Source organism: Ochotona curzoniae, unplaced genomic scaffold (genome assembly GCF_017591425.1).
Source record: "Ochotona curzoniae isolate NIBS_2020 unplaced genomic scaffold, NIBS_Ocur_1.0 contig_1, whole genome shotgun sequence".
Classification (NCBI taxonomy): domain Eukaryota; kingdom Metazoa; phylum Chordata; class Mammalia; order Lagomorpha; family Ochotonidae; genus Ochotona; species Ochotona curzoniae.
Genome location: NW_024464918.1, coordinates 3,123,341 through 3,142,316, shown reverse-complemented (window position 1 = coordinate 3,142,316; position 18,976 = coordinate 3,123,341). Strand labels below are relative to the sequence as shown.

Genomic DNA, 18,976 nt, shown 5'->3' with positions numbered 1-18,976 from the left:
CACTTCTCTTGGTAGCATTGAGTTTCTTATTTTTACTTATTTCTACTGTTGCTGTAGTATATAAGCTTCATGAAGACTTGAGTCTTGTATTCACTGCTGTTCGTGTGCAGGAGGCAGTCCTACCTGCCAAGCATCTGGTTGACAGAACGTGGCATATTTGAGTTTACCTTTTGTCTTTGTCCTTTTCTTAGTGCTTTTTGTTATTAGTGTGTCTCCTGGTGTTTTCACTGTGCCTTTTGTCCCCCCCCCCCTTTTTTTTATTAGAAAATTATTTGGAAGGCAGAGTATGAAAGTTCAAAGAGATACTTCATTCACTGGTTCATTCCCCAGATGGCTGCAGTGGCTAGAGTTATGCCAGGCCAAGGTTCTGCATGCTTCATCAAGGTCTACCCCTGTATACCTGGGCTGCCACCTGCTGCTTTCCCAGTCATGTTAGCAGGGAGCTAGGTAGGAAGTAAAGCAGCTAGGATTCAAACCAGTAGCCTTATCGCATGCTATACCACAATGCTGGCCCTAGGACCATAGCCTTTATTTCATTCTGTTGGTTTTTGTTTGTGTGTGTTTGTTTTTTTGTTTCACCATTGCTTTTGGTGCTCTCAAGAAAATGAGAAACAAAATAGTGATTTAAGTGTTTCATTATGTGTTTTTGGAATTTTACCTTATAGAAATTGTTATTTTTAAAATATTTAAACATTAAAATTATTTCCTTTATTAAGAGTGAGGGAAAGACAGGTCTTCCATCCACTGATTCACTCTCCCCATAAAGTCTGTAGCAGTCAGGCCTGGGTTATGCTGAAGCCAAGAGTCCAGCACTACATCCACATGGATATCAGGGACATTACTTGAGCTGTAGTTGTCAGCCTCTTGGTGTTTTTCCTCAGATGTTGTATCACATCTGGGATTCAAAACCGACTCTCCCCGATGCATTATGCCCTTCACAGGCAGCCACATATGTGCTGCATCTGCCCACTATTGTGATTAATTTATAAAAGATCTGTAAATTATCTTTTTGCTCTTAGATCCGGTGACTTGAAAGTGACAACTTTAGTGCCTGAAATGAAATATGTGTGGGTGGATCATGTAGCTGATGGCCTGCCGGCTCATTAATCCAGTAGCTTCTTGATAGCTGTGAACCTTTGTACTCCAATGGTATTTAAGCTGTCAAGTTTGAGACTAAGAATTGTTTGTTCTTTTTCTAATAAAATTTTAATTGTGATTAGTGGGGTGGGGGAGAAAAAAGGATTCATCTGTCTCCATGGACCCTCTGCATTTTTATAGTAGTTTTTTAAAAAGATCATTTGTTTTTATTAGAAAATCATATTTACAGAGAGGAGTGACCAAGAGAAAGATTTTCTCTCCACTGATTCACTCACCAAGTGGCCTCAAGGGCCAGAGGTGAGCAGATCAGGAGCCAGGAGCATCTTCCAGGACTCTCATGCAGGTGCACAGTCCCAAGGTCTTGGACTATCCTCAACTGCTTTCCCAGAATATAAGCAGGCAGCTGGAACGGAAGCGGAGCAGTTGGGTCATGAACTGGTTCCCATGTGAGATCCTGGCACGTGCAAAGTGAGGACTTTAGCCACTAGGTTACTGCGCCAGGTCTTATAGTATTTTCTTAACCTTCGAAGATGTGGATTGGCTTACAGTGTAGATGAGGGTAACAGTCTGGAGATTTAGTCAAATAGGCAGGCTTGGTTTTCAGAGGGAGTCTTAATTATAAGGGTTCTGTGTGTGCATGCGCATGTAGTTTTTGCTTTTTTTTGGCAGGTATCAGGAGACGAGACAGTCTAAGTTCCCATAGCTTTGTTAACTATTTGACATGGATGCAACCTGGCATAATGCGCGGTGTTGAGCAGTACGCAACCCTGTGTTTTATGCAGAGTGACAGTTTTGTTGCTTTGGGTAATTTTAATTTCTAAATTTCCTGAGTTGTGTTTAAACAAAGCATGCTAACATTTCATTAACTTAACCTTGTGTTGAAAAAAAACGTTGACACTGAGCTGCTTGCTTAAGGATTGTGTGAAGTTTTGGAGTAGATACATGTTTTTTTTTTAAATTTTTTATTTTGACAATCATTACATAGTTAATTTGGGCAAAAAGGGTCAAGGGCTACAGGAAAGTGGGTAAGACTGTTATTTCCATATTGTTTCCTTCATATATGGAGTAGATACATGTTACAAATGATGTGGCCATCCCCTTGTAAATAGGCCTCTGCCATCTTTTGGGAAGATACTTTCTCTTTGCACAAATGAGGCAGTTTGCCAACAGCCTCCTTGCTTCTGAGGGAGGTGTGCATTTTTACTATTCTATTGTTGCAGCTCCTTTTCTCTTTAGCATAAAGATTACTAGTCAAAACAACTGCATCTCTGCCCCTTTTTGAATTTATAGCAAACTTTTTGTCTGATAGCCAGGGTTGCTGTTTATAAGTCAGTGAAGACTGAATAACTATGGTTTAACTTTTTATTGAGTTCGACTAACCACACAGTCCCTCTAGGAAAAAGCTGATGTTGCTATAATCCATTAAGGTTGGCTAGCTCTAGTATGTCTTGTAATAGATCTTGTGAAGAAATGCTCTGTAAGTTAATTGGAAAGCTAGAAACTGCCTAGAGTTTAAAAGCTATTTGTTTAGTTTCCTTGGACAATACCATTAATTGTAGACAACCAGATGATATGACTAAGATTAAGGCAGGGGTTTTTTTTGGAGGCTTGTAAATATTTTCAAATTAGGTGGCATAAATTAAGTTCAGCTGGTACTGTGCCTGTCTACATAAAGCCCCATGCCACCAAACAATGGGATATAAATGATACAAAGAAGCACAAAGCATCATTATCAATCTACCACATCACCCAAGAAAATTAGGGTTAATAAAAACTATTTGAAGACTATTGATAACAAAAATGATAAGGGCATTAGAATTTCAGGACTATAGTGCAGAACACACCACTTTGATTTTATTAGATCAGAAGGCTGAGGATCCAGAAAGGTGAGGTGACTTGTCGGAGGTTAAAGGGATAAGTGGTGACGAGGTTGGTATCAGAAACTAGTGTTCTTTCCAGTGGATCACATCCTAGCTAGATTTTAAAGAAATATTTACATTTAAAGGTTATTTTTATTGGGAAGGGAAATTTACAGAGAGAAGAAGAGACAGAGAGCCTCCGTTTGTTTGCTGGTTCACTCCTTAAGTGGACACAGTGGACGGAGCTGAGCTGATCCGAAGCCAGGAACTTCTTCCAGGTCTCCCATGTGGGTGAAGGGTCTCAATGCTTTGATCCGTCCTCTACCGCTTTCGCAGGTCACAAGCAGGGAGCTGGATGGGAATTGGAGTAACCATGATGTGAACCTGTGCTCCTAGGAGATGCTGACATGTGGAGGTAGAGGATTAGCTAGTTGAGTCAGTGGGCCAGCCCCTCTCTTTAGATTTTAAGCTTCTGTTTTTCTTTTTTGAAATTCTTAGGCTTTCAATGGCCTCAATTCTAACTTAGCTTGCTAGCATGGTTTAATAATGTCTGCTGGCACTCTTGTCAGGACTTGGGTAAAGGTGCTGGCCGAGGCAGCTAACTTCTATCGTGCTTCTCAAAATGTTTGAAAACACTGAAGGCGTGTTAGTATATTTCAGGTTTCTCAATATAAGGAAGTGATTGGGTCCTTGGTGTTTAACCCCTTTAGTGGGAATCTGAATCTCATAAATTTTTATGTGGGAAGAAGGAAGTCTTTTTGGGAAAGTTGGTTAAGGTGGGGTGGAAATCTGGAAGTGGAGGAGATTTAAGGGGAGCGTCTTGTACAAGTTTGCCAAGTGGTGACCAGGACAAACATACCACCAGTTGTGCTTCTTTGCCCTGCATCAGGGCAATGTTTTTTGAAAATTGTGCTTATTTTAAAGCTGGAAGTGTTTTTTTTTTTTTTTTTTAAGACTATTTGAAAGGCAGAATGATACAGAGGGAGATATTTTTTGCTAGTTCACTGCCCAAGTGACCCAACTGCTAGACCTGGGCCAGGCTGAAGCCAGGAGCCCGGACCTTCATTTGGATCTCCCACATGGGTAGAAGGGTCATTTGGGCCTGCATCTTTCCAGGTGCACCTGCAGGGAGCTGGATCTGCAGCTGAGCAGCAGGTTCTTGAACCAGCAGTCTAATACAGAGTGCTGTTGTCTCAAGAGACAGCTTAACCCACTGTATGTGTGCTGGCCAACCCTTTTGAGAATTTTCAGAGATTTTTTTTTTAAAGATATATTTTTATTGGAAAGGCAGTTCACAGATCAGATTTACGCAGGGACGGAGCTACAGAGAGAAAGATGTTCGAGCCACTGTTCCATTCCCCAGTGTCTACAGTGGCCAGAGCTGAGCCGATTGGAAGCCAGGAACCAGGAGTCTTCCACATCTACTACACTGATGTAGGGTCCCAAGGCATTAGCCCATCTTCTACTGCTTTCCCAGGCCATAAGCAGGGAGCTGGATGGGAAGTGGAGCAGCTGGGACATGAACCTTGCCTTATACATACAAGGCAAGGGGTTTAGTCATTGAGGCATAGTGTTGGGTTCATTGAGTTTTTTTTTTTTTTTAAGAGGCAGAGAGACAGAGGGAGAGATGGAGAACTTCCATCCATTTTTTCGTTTTCTGTTGTTTTCCCAGGCACGTGAGCAAGGAGCTGAATTAGAAGTGGAACAGTTGAGGGCCCGGCACGGTGGCGCAGTGGTTAAGGTCCTTGCCTTGCATGCCCGGGATCCCATATGGGCGCCGGTTCTAATCCCGGCAGCCCCGCTTCCCTTCCAGCTCCCTGCCTGTGGCCCGGGAAAGCAGTCGAGGACGGCCCAAAGCCTTGGGACCCTGCACCCGCGTGGGAGACCTGGAAGAGGCTCCTGGCTTCGGATCGGCATAGCATCGGCCGTTGCGCTCACTTGGGGAGTGAATCATCGGATGGAAGATCTCCCTCTCTGTCTCTCCTCTCTGTATATCCGCCTTTCCAATAAAAAAAAAATAATAAAAATCTTTAAAAAAAAAAGTGGAACAGTTGAGACTAGAACTGTGAACATATGGGATGCTAGTGTCACAGACAGTAACTTAACCACTGTTGAACACTTGACCTAGGAGTGCTTTGCACATTTAAAAAATAATTACTTATCTGGAAGAGTCAAAACAGCATAGTTTTCCATCCACTGGTTCAGTTCCCAAATGGCTATATATTTCTTTGGGAATGCACATTATTTATTTTCATATTTACTAATTATGTACAAATGTGACCAGTATTTACTTGAACCCATTTCATTTCAGTTACTGCTTGATTCTCCCTTTCTGAAAGTTTCAAAGGTTTGGTTTTATTTGTGTTGAAGTGGTGTCTGAGGAATGCTAGGATATGTAGGATACATGGAGCAAATAGTTTCTTCTGAAATGTCTTATCTGTGACATTTGATGACATTTGCTTGAGCTGTTGTCAGCCCTTTAGCAGTCTAGAGCATTCCATCTCCTAAGGTTTTCTGGCTTGGTTGATCAGTTTAGTGGACAAATAACCTTTAAAAACCAAGGCATGAGCCTGACATAATAAAAGTATAAGAGGAAATTTGCCCACGTGCTGTGAAACAAATTCTGTGGCACCTGGCATTCTGTGTACCAGATTAGCAAATCCAAACTTCTCTAGGCACCCTCATCTTGGCGATTCTAACATTTTAATAAGAGTATTTATCTTGCTTGAAAGTTAGAGTTACTGAAAGAGAAGCAGAGACAGAGGAAGATGGAGTCTTAGATCTGCTGTTTCATTCCTCAGGTGGTTGTGATAGCCAAGGCTTGGCTGGTCCTATGCTGGGAGCCAGAAGCTGTTCTGGGTTTCCCATCTGGGTGCAGGAGACCTATCTCTTTGGCCATTCTTCCTTGCTTTCCCAGTTTAGTAGCAGGAAACTGGATCAGAGCACCTGGGACTTGAAATGTTGCCCACATGGGATGCTGGTACCATAGGTGGAGGATTTAGGGCTATTGTGCCTATCCCAATTCTAGCATTTTTGATACCCGATAACCAAAATATTATGGAAATTTAGAAAGTTGGGCCTGGAGCAATGGCTCAGTGGCTAAATCCTCACTTTGCAAGTGCTGAGATTTTATATGTATACCAATTCATGTCCTGGCTGCTTCGCTTTCTATCCAGCTCTTTACTTGTGTGCCTTGGAAAGTAGCAGACAGTGACATGATTGCTTGGGTCTGTGTCACTCAGATCGGAGACAGGATGGAGTTCCTGGCTCTTGGTTTTTGGCCTCGACTAGTTCTAGCATTTGGGGGCATTTGCTGAGTGAACTGTCCTTTTGAAGATTACATGCTCCTCCTCTGCTCATGTGTGTGTGCCTCTCAATAATTTAAGGAAAAAAAAGTATACTGTTTATATCTTCAAACAAGTGCGTGTTTTACTATATCACACATTTGTCTCTTGCACGACATATTTTTTTAAGACTTATTCATTTGAAAGGCAGGGTGACAGCAAGTTTGTGTCTGCTGGTTGACTTCCCACATGGCCACAGCATCTGTGGCTGGGTGTTCTGTAGCAAGGAGCCATGAGTTGTTTTGCGTCTGCTACATAAGTGACAGTATCCCAAGTACTTGGACCATCTTCTGTTGCCTTTTAAAGTGCGTGAGCAGAAGGTAGGATCAGAATCAGAGCAGAAGGTGTCACAGGTGCTCCTTTCATGTAAGATGGTGGCATCATGAGTGGGCACTGCAATGCTGGCCTCACACCAATTTCTTTTGACATTTTTCAGTGTGACTATTAAATTTTATAATGTTTTCACATTTATTTCTGTTAGTGTTGGTGTATAGGCTTTGTAAGGCTTGTGAAGGGATCCTTGGTGTTAAAAGTAGATTTGAGAGTATCTGAAGAAACGTTGAGACTCAGATTAAAGATGTGAAATATTTAGAAGAAGAAAAAATGTCAAACATTTGTTACTCCAGTGAGAGTACTTTATGGGTGGTACATGGTACTATTTCATCTTACAGGAGGCGTTTTAAATCAAGTTTTTCATTATTAGCAGTGCTCATTTATTTGCTTAAGGTGGTGACTTTACATGTAAACATTGTAAGACATCCTTTACTAGTAATAACTTGTGAGGTGATGCTTTGGCACTTTTCAAATAGTCTGTTACCCAGTACCTTTACCCTAAGAGTTTATAGCATCCACATATATAAAGTCATTAATTTTTTTAAGGATTTGTTTATATTCGAAAGTTAGATTTTTCAGAGAGGAGAGATTGAGATCTTCCACCCACTGTTTACATTCCTCAAATGGCCACAATAGTCAGAGCTGAGTTTCTTCTGGGTTTCCCACATGGGTGCAGTGTTCCAAGCACTTGGGCTATCCTCTGCTACTTTCCTAGTTTCCTAGAAACTGGATCAGAAGTGGGACAGCTGTGACACGAACTGGTGCTTACATGGGATGCTGGCAAATGGTTAACATGCTGAAAGTGTCACTTTATATGCATGTGCAACTTGCCCCGCTTAAAAAAAAAAAATTTAGTTGGAAGTCAGAGCTGGAGAGTAAACAGAGTGAGCAAAGCAAGTGAGAAAGAGCCAGATAAATCTTCCATCCACTGATTTTCTCCCCAGGTGGTTTCAACAGCTGGGGTTGGGCCAGACTGAAGCCCGGAACCAGGGGGCATTTTCTGGGTTTCTCACACAGAAAGGAAGCTTTTGGGCCATCTTCATTGTTTTACCGAGGATGTTAGCAGAGAGCAGGATCAGAAGTGGTGCAGTCAGGATTTGAACTGGTACCCACATGGGATGCAGTTGACACTACAGCACAATGTGAGCTCCTAATTATTTTAAGTACAGAGAATCAAAAGAATCTTTCAACTGCTGGCTGTAAACGATGGAACCAGTGAGATTTGGGATAGGCTGAAGCCTGAGGCCAGAGCCAGAAACTTGATCTTGGACTCCCACTTGATGAAAGGAGCCCAAGTACTGGGGCCATCTTCTTAGGCTTGTTAGCAGGACTTGTCAGAAGCAGATCTGCTCTGACTGGAACCAACACCACAATATGGAATACCAGCATCACAAAGCTGGGGCCTAATTTGCTGTGCCACCTTGGTGGTCCTTTTCTGTTACTTCTGTTGGTGTTTCCCCTCTAGTGATTTAATCTTTAGAATTTATTTCTTGAATTATTTAAAGGTGGAGTGAGGAAAAAGAGAGACCAACTGACCCTTCATCTATTCAGCACCAGGACAAGCCTGGAGTCTGGAACAGGGTCTAGGTCTATCACTTGGGTGGAAGAACCCCAAGAACTTGAGCCATCTTCTGCTGTCCCCCTAGATGGATGTTGGCAGGAAGCTGGAACCTAAGGGCTCTGGTATGAGATGTGGGCATCCCAAGCAGTGTCTGAACTGCTGCTTTAGACAGCCATCCTTTTCCAGAGTATTAAGCCTCTTCTTAAGTAAGTTGCCTTGACGGTGATGCTATGGCATTTAACTAAGAGTGGCTTGAAATTTCTTCTGGCTATGAGTGATAATGGTTGTAGACAAGGAGGGCAGCAGACTCAAGCATTATGTTTTTATAGAATGAGACAAGATGGTCTCTAAGAATCCATCAAAACATTAAATGAGGCATACTCTTAGATGATACTGTGGTATAAATGTGGAGTAAGAAAAATGAGGATATTGTGTATTGGTTCTGAGGAGATGGCTTTTAGAAGTAGCATTCATTCAATTTAATTTTCAACCTTCTTAGTCCATTGGGGAGGTTGGAGACTGAAAGTAGAACAGTCTTGGTGCCAGAGAACTCCTGAGGGAAAGATTCTGTTTGGCAACGCCTGCTTGTAGTACCACTCATGTTGTTAACAACAAAATCCTAACGTCTAGGTGATGTTAAGTGTTACCTGGTGTTCACTGTGCAGACCAGTTATTATTTTGTTTAATTTTGTGTTAAATGTAGCTTTCCTGACATAAAAGTCCTTTAAGCAGAAGACATTTGTTGATATATTTGGTGTTGTATTTGTTGTTTGTCTGACTTTGCCTTTTTGTCTTTCCTGTAGAAATGACTGCCGTCCATACGGGCAATATAAATTTCAAATGGGACCCCAAAAGTCTGGAGATCAGGACTCTGGCAGTTGAAAGACTGTTAGAGCCCCTTGTTACACAGGTAAGAATCAAGGAAGTGGAAAAGCGGGTATGTTGTAACATGTTTATATTGCGAAAATGCAGGCCAGGGAACAGTCAATAAGATGGAGAAGCTTTAATTTCAGTGTTTAGGTTGATAGAACTTGGTGATATAGCTCTCGGTGGTTAAATATTGAGACCTAACCCTTTAGTATACAATGTACTACCATTTTCTTTTCTTTACAAGTGTTTTCACTTTGTAGGCTCTTTAGCCTTTTGCCTTTTATTTTTAAGCATTTATTTTTATTTGAAGATTTTTTTTTACATGGAGAGGAGGAGAGACAGAGAGGTCTTTCATCCCTTGTTTAACTCCCCAAATGGTTGCAAAGGCCAGAGCTGCTCAGATCCAAAACCAGGAGCCAGGAGCTTCTTCTGGGTCTCGCACTTGAGTGCAGAGTGCCAAGTCATTGTGTCCTCCTCTGCTGCTTTCTGTCAAGGAGCTGGCTGGGAAGTGAAGCAGCCAGGACACGAAGCAGCACTCCTAATGGGATGCTGGCACTTGTAGATGGAGAATTAGTGTGCTGCACCATTGCGGTGGGCTCAAACCTTTTTTTTTTTTTTTTCTCTTTTAAACTTTTTGTTTATTTGAAAAGCATAGTGACTGAGAGAGGAAAAAGATTTTTCCATGTGCTTATTTACTTCTCATTTGGCTTCAATGGCAGGAGCCCAGAGCTTTTAGGGTGGCTCTCCTGTGGGTGCGGGGGCCCAGTCACTTTGACTACCTTCTGCTGCAATAGAGGCATGTTAGTAGAGAGCTGGATTGAAAGTTGAGTAGCTGAAACTTAAATGGATGCCCATATAGGGTGCCAGTGTCAGAGATGGAGGAGGTTTTTTGTTTGTTTGTTTTTTTAAATATTTATTTATGTTTATTGGAAAGTCACATATACAGAGAGGAGGAGAGACAGAGAGGAAGATCTTCCATCTAATGATTCACGCCCGCAACTGACTGCAGCAGTCGGTGCTGTGCCGATTAGAAGAGAGGAGCCAGGAACCTCCTCTAGGTCTCCTGTGCGGGTGCAGGGTCCCAAAGCTTTGGGTTGTCCTCCACTGCTTTCCCAGGCTACAAGCAGGGAGCTGGATGAGAAGTGGAGCTGCTGGGATTAGAACCGGTGTCCATATGGGATCCCGGACGTGCAAGGCAAGGACTTTAGCCACCAGGCCACCACGCTGGGCCCCAGATGGAGGTATAATCTTATGTCATGCTACCAGATCCTCTTCTTGGCTTATCCTGTTAAGCCATGGTTCAGCCCCTGACCCCTTGTTATAACTGCTCAGATTCTATTTAAGAAGGGATGTGGAAATATCTGGGGTGTGTGGGAGACTTGGAAGAAGCTCTTGGCTCCTGGCTTCAGACTGGCTCAGTTCTGGCTGTTGAGGCCACATGGGGAGTGAATCAGCGGATGGAAGGTCTTCCTCTCTTTCTTCTTCTCTCTGTATCTGACTTTTTAATAAAAAAGTAAAATCTTAAAAAAAAAAGATTCCTCATGCTGCTTTACACATCTTGTGTTGCATATAATTAATTAGAAGATAATTTGAGTGTGTAAATTGAATGTTTTTATAACCGCAGATTCAAGTGATTGCTTTTCGTAACTTGTTGGTGACTAGTGTCTACCCCTAGTGTTTTGTCATAGTTGCCATCGGGATGAATGTAAGGATAGGAGAGAGTGAGGTAAAAGTGACATTCAGTGGCATGTGCTTTTTTTAAAATATTTTTTTTTGTTGTCTTTTTTTTTTTTTTGAAGATTTATTTTTATTACAAAGTCAGATATACAGATTGGAGGAGAGAGAGAGAGGAAGATCTTCCGTCCGATGATTGACTCCCCAAGTGAGTGCAATGACTGGTGCTGTGCCTGTTCGGAGCCAAGAACCAGGAACATCTTCCTGGTCTCCCATGTGGGTGCAGGATCCCAAATCCTTGGGCCGTCCTCGACTGCCTTCCCAGGCCACAAGCAGGGAGCTGGATGGGAAGTGGAGCTGCTGGGGTTAGAATGGGTGCCCGCATGGGATCCAGGCATGCTCAAGGCCGAGGACTCTAGCCACTAGGCCACGCCGCTGGGCCCAACATGTGCTTTTAAAACTCCATCCCAACTTAGACATAAGTGTTTTATGTATCTGTAAGTAGGAGTGTGTGGTAAGACTAGAATATTTACTTTGCTGGATCCCATCTACTGTAGGCCTCAGTAGGTCTTTTGTTTGGTTAATTTGCACTGTATATAACATTGTTAATCATCTTCAACCTACGGATCATCTGGTGTTATACATTAGTGATAGCTGTGGAACTTAGAATATCATCACAGTAGGCTACTCTGGGCAGTCATTCCTTACTTTATTAAGAGCCTTTACTAATTGCTGAAATTTATGTGAATAATCTATGGAGATGCTTTAGGAGCAGATAAAACATTTTACAAAGTTTAAAGCAACAGTAAATAGTAAAGCTAATTAGTGTAGTGTCCCACCCACCTGCACCCCCCTGTCTCCCCAAGGTTCACATATTTGTTTACATGTTTCGGTGGAGTTACAGGTAGGGAGAGACACAGATCATCTGTTGGTTCATCCTGCAGATGGCTGCAAAGCCAGCACTGCGTCCAGCCTGAACCCAGGAGTTAGAAGCTGCATTCAGGTCTTCCACGTGGCTGGCAGGGCACCAAACATTTTGAGCATTTTCTGCTGCTTTCCCCAGGTCATTGGCAGGAATCTGGATTGCAAGTAGAGCAGTCAAGACACAACTCCTGTTGGACTGGGAAGCCAGCCTTACAGGCGACTGTATTACTAGCTAAGCCACACTACTAGCTACATATAGGTTTATTATTCACTTGTTTCTGAAACTTTTTGGTGTTCCAGTCATGTAGTATGGATGGGAATTTAACTTGTTTCAAAACGCTCTTTAATTTGCAAGATCAAACTAAAAACCTATTGGTTATGTTTAAAGAAGTGAAATACATTTTGCATGTGTTTCACACATTGGAAACTTTAGTAGCATTGCTGTATGTTTTTAAATGTGGAGAGAGAGAAGTATGCTACTTTAAAAAAAAAGATTTATTTATTTATTTATTTATTTATTTTCTTTGAAAGGTTTTACAGTGTGAAGGAGAGGCATAGGAAGATCTTCCCTGTGCTAATTCACTCCCCAAGTGACCACAGTGGCCAGAGCTGAGCAGATCTGAAGCCAGGAACTTTTTCTGGGTCTCCCATATGGGTGCAGAGTCCCAAGGCCATCCTCTACTGCTTTTCCAGGCCACAGGCAGGGAGCTGGAAGAGAAGTAGAGCAGCTGGGATTCAGACAAGTGCATGCAAGGCAAGGACTTTGCCACTAGGCTGCTGTGCTGCTGGGCCTAGTTTGCTGCTTGGACACTTGGTGTCCTAAGTGTGATGTTTCATTTCCTTGTGAATGGTTTACTGTTGTAGTCTTTAAAGATGCTGTTCTTTGTCGTATTTTTATTTTAATGGACTGAAATTGCTTTTTTTTTTTTTTTTTAAATGAAACTTTTAGGTTACAACCCTGGTAAACACAAATAGCAAAGGACCCTCTAATAAAAAGAGAGGTCGTTCTAAGAAGGCTCATGTTTTGGCGGCATCTGTTGAACAAGCAACTGAGAATTTTTTGGAAAAGGGAGATAAAATTGCAAAGGAGAGTCAGTTTCTCAAGGAGGAGCTTGTGGCTGCTGTAGAGGATGTTCGGAAACAAGGTAGGTCAATTTCACTTTATATTTTTAAAAAAATCTTTCTAAAATTATTCTTTGAAAAATTTTTTTGTTGTCAGTGTTGTCATTCACATGCTTGCTAGTTGGTGAATAACTTAATATATTCATTTAAATTAAGTTGTTTTGGCTTGTATTTCAGGGAAGAGGGTCAAAAGAATGCTTGAAATCTGAAATCCACTACCTTTAGGGGTTTCAAGTAATACTAAGTTTAAGAAAAATTTTAAAAAGATTTATTTGTTTATTTATATTGAAAAGTCAGATACACAGATGGGAGGAGAGACAGAGTGGAAAATCTTCCATCTACTGATTCATTCCCCAAGCAGCCGCAACAGCCAATGCTGAGCCGATCCGAAGCCAGGAGTCCGGAGCCTCCTCCGGGTCTCCCTTGTGGGTGCAGGATCCCAAAGCTTTGGGTTGTCCTCGACTGTTCTCCCAGGGCACAAGCAGGCAGCCTGATGGGAAGTGGGGCCACCGGGATCAGAACCAGTGCTCATATGGAATTCCTGCATGTGCAAGGCTGGGACTTTAGCTACTAGGCTACTGTGTGCGCCCCGTGTTAGAAATTCTTTTTTTTTTTTAAGTTTAGAAATTTTGTAACAGAATTTGGGAAATACGTGGGACACAAATTGACCTTTTATGTTATATGATACCTTCTATCCCTAAAGAATTATTTTAATCGAAAAGCAGTCTGATAGGTTTTCATCCACTGTACAAAGCCCAGGAGTCCAGAACACTGTACCAGTGGCTGCAATGGATGGGGCTGGTGCAGGCTGAACCTAGGAGCCTGGATTTCCATTCAGGTCTCTCGCCTGGGTGTGAAAGACCCAACCACCTGGATGGTCGTCCACCTGCCCTTCCCAGGTACATTAGTAGGGAGCTGGATTGGAAGTAGAGTAGCTAGGTCTGGAATTGATTGCTCTGATGTGAGATGCTTGTGTTGCAAATGGCGGATTAGCTCACACCACAACATTGGCCCTGAGATAACTTTTTAGTTCATGCTGTTAGAGGTAAAAGTGACAATATTCGTTCATCCGACTTATTCTGTTATGTTAGTCTGTTAAGTCAGCTATGTGTATTTGAGCTTGTTTGAGTTGGACCTAAACAAATCTGGGCTTAACACGATCATGTTTTGAGAAAAATAAAGATGTATATGAAGATGAAGTGGTGAGCAATAGCCTACTAGTAGTTAATGTTGGGAAAGCTTCCATCATTATCATGTTTTAAGTTTGAAAAGATTTTAAATACAAGATAACACTACAATTTCTAAAAAATTTTAGATAGACTTAGGTTTCAGCAGGAGGGCATCAACAGAGTCTTTATACGCTGTTGGATAACAACTGAGAGGAATATCCCCTCAAAGTGCCAGGAAATTACAGCCTTTGGGAAGGACCTCAGTGGAAATTTATGTCATATACCCCTTTGTACTCAAAAAAGGGCTGCACATTAAGATGGAGATGGTATTCCCAATTGTTAAATTGTGAAATTGTGAACTACAAGTTTTAGATGCTGAATATTTTTCTAAGTTCTCAGACTGCAGGTAAATATTCCTAATACCACAAATGATGAAATTATCAAGATTTCATAATATGTGTGTGTTTGTTGAGACTGCCATAGTAAAGTATTGTGATTATGGCATGGTGGTTGAGAATATTGGAAAATCAGACTCTTGCAGTTTTGAAGGCCCAGCAATCAAGAGCCAGCATTCTTGGTCCCTTAATAGGACTTACCTGAATCTATTCTGTGCCTCTTTTAGCCTCTGGTGGTTTCTTGTGTCACATCACTCCAGTCTTGTATTCTTCATTGTCATTCTGTTCTGTGTTCAAATTTTCCTCCTTATAAACATTTGACGTTGCGTTAGGGCATATCCTAATCAACTGTGACCTTAATTGTATAACTTTCTTTTTTAAAGATTTATTTATTTTTATTACAAAGTCGGATATACAGAGAGGAGGAGAGACAGAGAGGAAGATCTTCCGTCCGATGATTCACTCCCCAAGTGACAGCAACGGTCGGTACTGCGCTGATCTGAAGCCAGAAACCAGGAACTTCTTCCGGGTCTCCCATACTGGTGCAGGGTCCCAAGGCTTTGGGCTGTCCTCGACTGCTCTCCCAGGCCATAAACAGGGAGCTGGATGGGAAGTGGAGCTGCCAGGATTAGGACCGGTGCCCATATGGGATGCCGGTGCATTCAAGGCGAGGACTTTAGCTGCTAGACCATGCCGCCAGGCCCTCCTGGTCTTGTTTTGAATGTGAACGTAAAATTCACATTATACTGACCAAATTAATGGAACTGATAATTGACTGTCAATTCAGTGTAGATTTATTTATTTTTTATTGGAAGGTCGGATTTTACGGAGAGGAGATGCACAGAAAGATCCTCAGTCCACTGGTTCTATCCCCAAATAGCCACAATGGCCAGAGCTAAGCCAATCCAAAGCCAAAAGCTGCCTCCAGGTCTTCCATGTGGGTGCCGGCTCCCAAGGCTTTGGGCCGTCCTCTACTGCTTTTTCATGCCATAAGCAGGGAGCTGGAAGGGAAGTGATGCAGCTGGGATATGAACCGGCGCCCATATAGGATCCTGGCACATGCAATGTGAGGACTTTAGCCAGTAGGCTACCACTCTGGGCCCTTAATGTGTTTATTTTCAAAATACATGTTGCTGGAGGTAACTTACTTTCTTCCTTGATTCAGAAGTATCTCTGATGAAAGTATAGAAATTGTCGTGCTATATGCACTTCACTGAAACATCCCAACAAGTTTGAAATTATATCTGAATTTCTTGTTATTATTTGCATTTGAAAAAAATTGATGCACTTTTGAATTATAACCTTGGAATTATTTGATTATGATTTAGTCACCATAATTTTCTGTCTCCTTGGGCAGAGGAAACTATAACCAAAACGTAACTATCTCCTGTCATCTCAGTTGCATCAGATAACCAAAAGCTGAGACACATTGCTATGTTCTACTTTTTCTTATTTGTTCTCTGGAGCATCTTAACAAATAATGGTGAAATCTCTAACCTTTTGTAAATGGAACAGAAATATGTATTTTGAAAGTAATTAATTCCAGATTCTTTAACCGATGAAGTCTTGTTGTTCTATATCTCTTTACTCATCATATGAAACCAAATAGTAGTGTTTATGTGTCTGCAAAGTTGTTGACTGCCTCCCTTAAAATGTGGAGTTTAATCTTGATCCCTTGAAGGTGAAACTCACTCTGTAGTGAATAAAATGTCATAGTAATATTATTTTCTGTGTAGTTAGCATACTTTTGGATTTTCTTCCTGGATAATTTACCCTGGGGAAAGCTGGCTGCTCTGCCTGGAGGCAGACCTGAGGCACCTCTGAGGGACCCAGGAGATCTTTTGGAAGGGAACTGACTCCTGCTCCCAGGCAGTTCTCATTGGCTAAACATGTGTATGAACCACTGTGGAAGCAGATTTTTATCTCCAATCCTTTAGTTGATAGCATTTCCAATCCACCCTGAATCCCTGGCCCTCAGAAAATCCTGCAAGACGATACATGTTTGTTTTAGGATGATTTGTTCAACAGCAGAATAAAATTAGAGTTAATTTCCTGGTCTAAGTTCAGTGATTCTTGGCATTTATGCAAAACCTTAACCTAACAGTTGTGAATTTTACTAAATATATCTACTTATAAATATACGTGCATATCCACTAAAATGGTTGCTAAATGATGAATAAGAGGATTTCTTTGTTCTGAGTCAGTGCTAATTTTGTTTCAGTTAGGTCATGGCAAATATTTGATGTACAGGACCAGTTAAGGTTTTAGGCTTTACCGGCTTTGAGAACTGTTTGGACTGTTGAGCTGTATTCAGAGACAGTAGTACTTGGCCCATCCTCCACAGCTTTCCCAGGTTGTTAACAGTGAGCTGAGTGGAAGTGGAACAGCCAGGACTCGACCTTGTGTCTTGACGGCTTGTTGGCACTGTAGATGGAGGCTTAGCTTGCTACAACACAGTGCTGGCCCCCGTTTTTTTTTTTTTTTAAACCTGCATTACTTTTCTCCTCTTGCCTTCCATCTTACAAGACCCAGAGCAGCCTCTAATATCTTCAGGAAACTTTTGCAATCTCATACTTATTCTCTCATTCTCCTACCACTCAGATCACTAATTTTTTTTTTTTTTTGTACCCTGATTATCAACTGTGGGACAAAAGCAAGAGAAAAAGGATCCTGTCTTGTAGAAGACATCTCCACCGGGGACCATACATAATGAACTATCTTATTTCCTACTTGGATTACTCTGATACTAGCCTACTCCCAGATGGCAGATAGTTCCCCCCATCTCCCTAACTCTTACGAAGTAAATGAAGAAATATTGGAGGAAAAAAAGGGCCAAAAGGGTACGTCCTGTGGAAAAGAATGGGGATGGTACCCAGGAGAACAGTTACTAGACTCTCTGGGAGCATATGAAAGAAAAGACAACATCTTTCATTACTATTGCACAAAGAGCTAGGAAGACAGTACACAGATGAGGAGAGCCCAAGCAGAGCAGGAGGCGTGGGCACGAGTATGGTCTCGTAGAGAGCAAAGAGAACATCCAAGCAGTGCATGAACACCAGAGCCCATACAGGGTAGCTACTCACCTGATCAGAAGCACAACAGAACTCCCAGAGCACAGGGTTTTTAATGTCGTGCAAATGGGGATTGGTTTTACTCCAAACTGCCACAGGAAGCTCAACTAGTCACTGGATCAGCTTTGAGGTCAAGTGACGCAAATTTTACATGAATTTTCTTTCTTTCTTTTTTTTTAAAGATTTATTTTTATTATTTTTTCATTGGAAAGGCGGATATACAGAGAGAGGAGAGACAGAGAGAAAGATCTTCCGTCCGATGATTCACTCCCCAAGTGAGCGCAACGGGCCGATACTATGCCGATCCGAAGCCAGGAGCCTCTTCTGGGTCTCCCACGCGGGTGCAGGTTCCCAAAGCTTTTGGGCCGTCCTCGACTGCTTTCCCAGGCCACAGGCAGGGAGCTGGAAGGGAAGCGGGGCTGCCGGGATTAGAACCGGCGCCCATATGGGATCCCGGGCGTGCTAGGCGAGGACCTTTAACCACTTGCGCCACCGCGCCGGGCCCCATGAATTTTCTTATCTCACAATGTTTTATTGAAGCTTTAATGTATTAAAAATGCTAATGTTTATTTAATGTTTATATATTCAGAGACTAAAACTAAAAGGGGACTAGCACAGTTGTTCAGCAATCCAACCTGTCACCTGCAAACACTGGGATGCCGTATCAGCTAGTTGCTACACTTCCCGTGCAATTCTCTGCTTATTGCCTGGAAAGCAGCAGAGGATAGTCCAGTTCTTTGGACCCCTGTATGCATGTGGGAGACCTGGAGGAAGCTCCTGGCTTTGTATCAGCTGAGCTCTGGCCATTGAGTCCATTTGTGGAATGAACCAGCAGATGGAAAATCTCTGTCTTTCCTTCTCTCTGTAAATCTGCCTTTAAGTAAAAACAGTTAATCTGTGAAAGAAAAAAAACAGTAAATAATGTAAGATGTGCGAGGGACAAAGGGAACCTTGTGTGGAGGTAGTGTCTTTCATGCTGAGTACTGCTGGTGGGAAAGGTTAGAGGGACTCAGAGGCTAGCTTTTAAGAGGGTGGCTTGTGGTTCGAGTCCAGACTGTTTCTACTTTCCATCAAGATGCCTGCTTGTGGCCTGGGAAAGCAGTAGAGGATTGCCTAAAGCCTTGCGACCATTCACCTGTGGGGAGACCTGAAAGAAGTTCCAGGTTCCTGGCTTTCGATTGATTCAGTTCTGGCTGTAGTGACCACTTGGGGGAGTGGCCAATAGATAGAAGATCTTTGTCTCCTCTCTGTAAATCTCTTTCCAATAAAAATAAGTCTTTTAAAAAATTAAAAAGGGCACCTTGGCCTACAGATGTTGAAGGGAGGATTGTTAGGGAAATGATGTAGAATCGGATACCTTGCTTGGTGCAGCTTAGGTGGTTCAGGTTCTCATATGCTAGAATATATCAAGTGGCACAGGAATCAGTACCTCAGGAAGCAGCTCTTTCCAGCATTGGTTTGTGTTTATTTTTAAAGCTGTTGCTTAAATTATACAGAAACATGTCTTTGTAATTTTCTTCCTGTCTTAAGAAGTTGTACCATCTGGGCAACATAGT

General features: G+C 42.2%; 1 protein-coding gene across 2 annotated transcripts in view; it reads left to right on the top strand.

Moving 5' to 3' along the window:
- The window catches only part of CTNNA1 (catenin alpha 1), a 141,634-nt gene that overhangs the window by 13,806 nt on the left and 108,852 nt on the right, over nucleotides 1-18,976 (top strand). For both annotated transcript variants that reach the window (XM_040977893.1, XM_040977982.1), the window contains exons 2-3: nucleotides 8,999-9,105; nucleotides 12,613-12,808. In XM_040977893.1, the coding sequence (XP_040833827.1) occupies nucleotides 9,001-9,105; nucleotides 12,613-12,808 (301 nt within the window). In that variant the 5' untranslated portion in view covers nucleotides 8,999-9,000. The remainder of the gene's footprint in view (nucleotides 1-8,998; nucleotides 9,106-12,612; nucleotides 12,809-18,976) is intronic.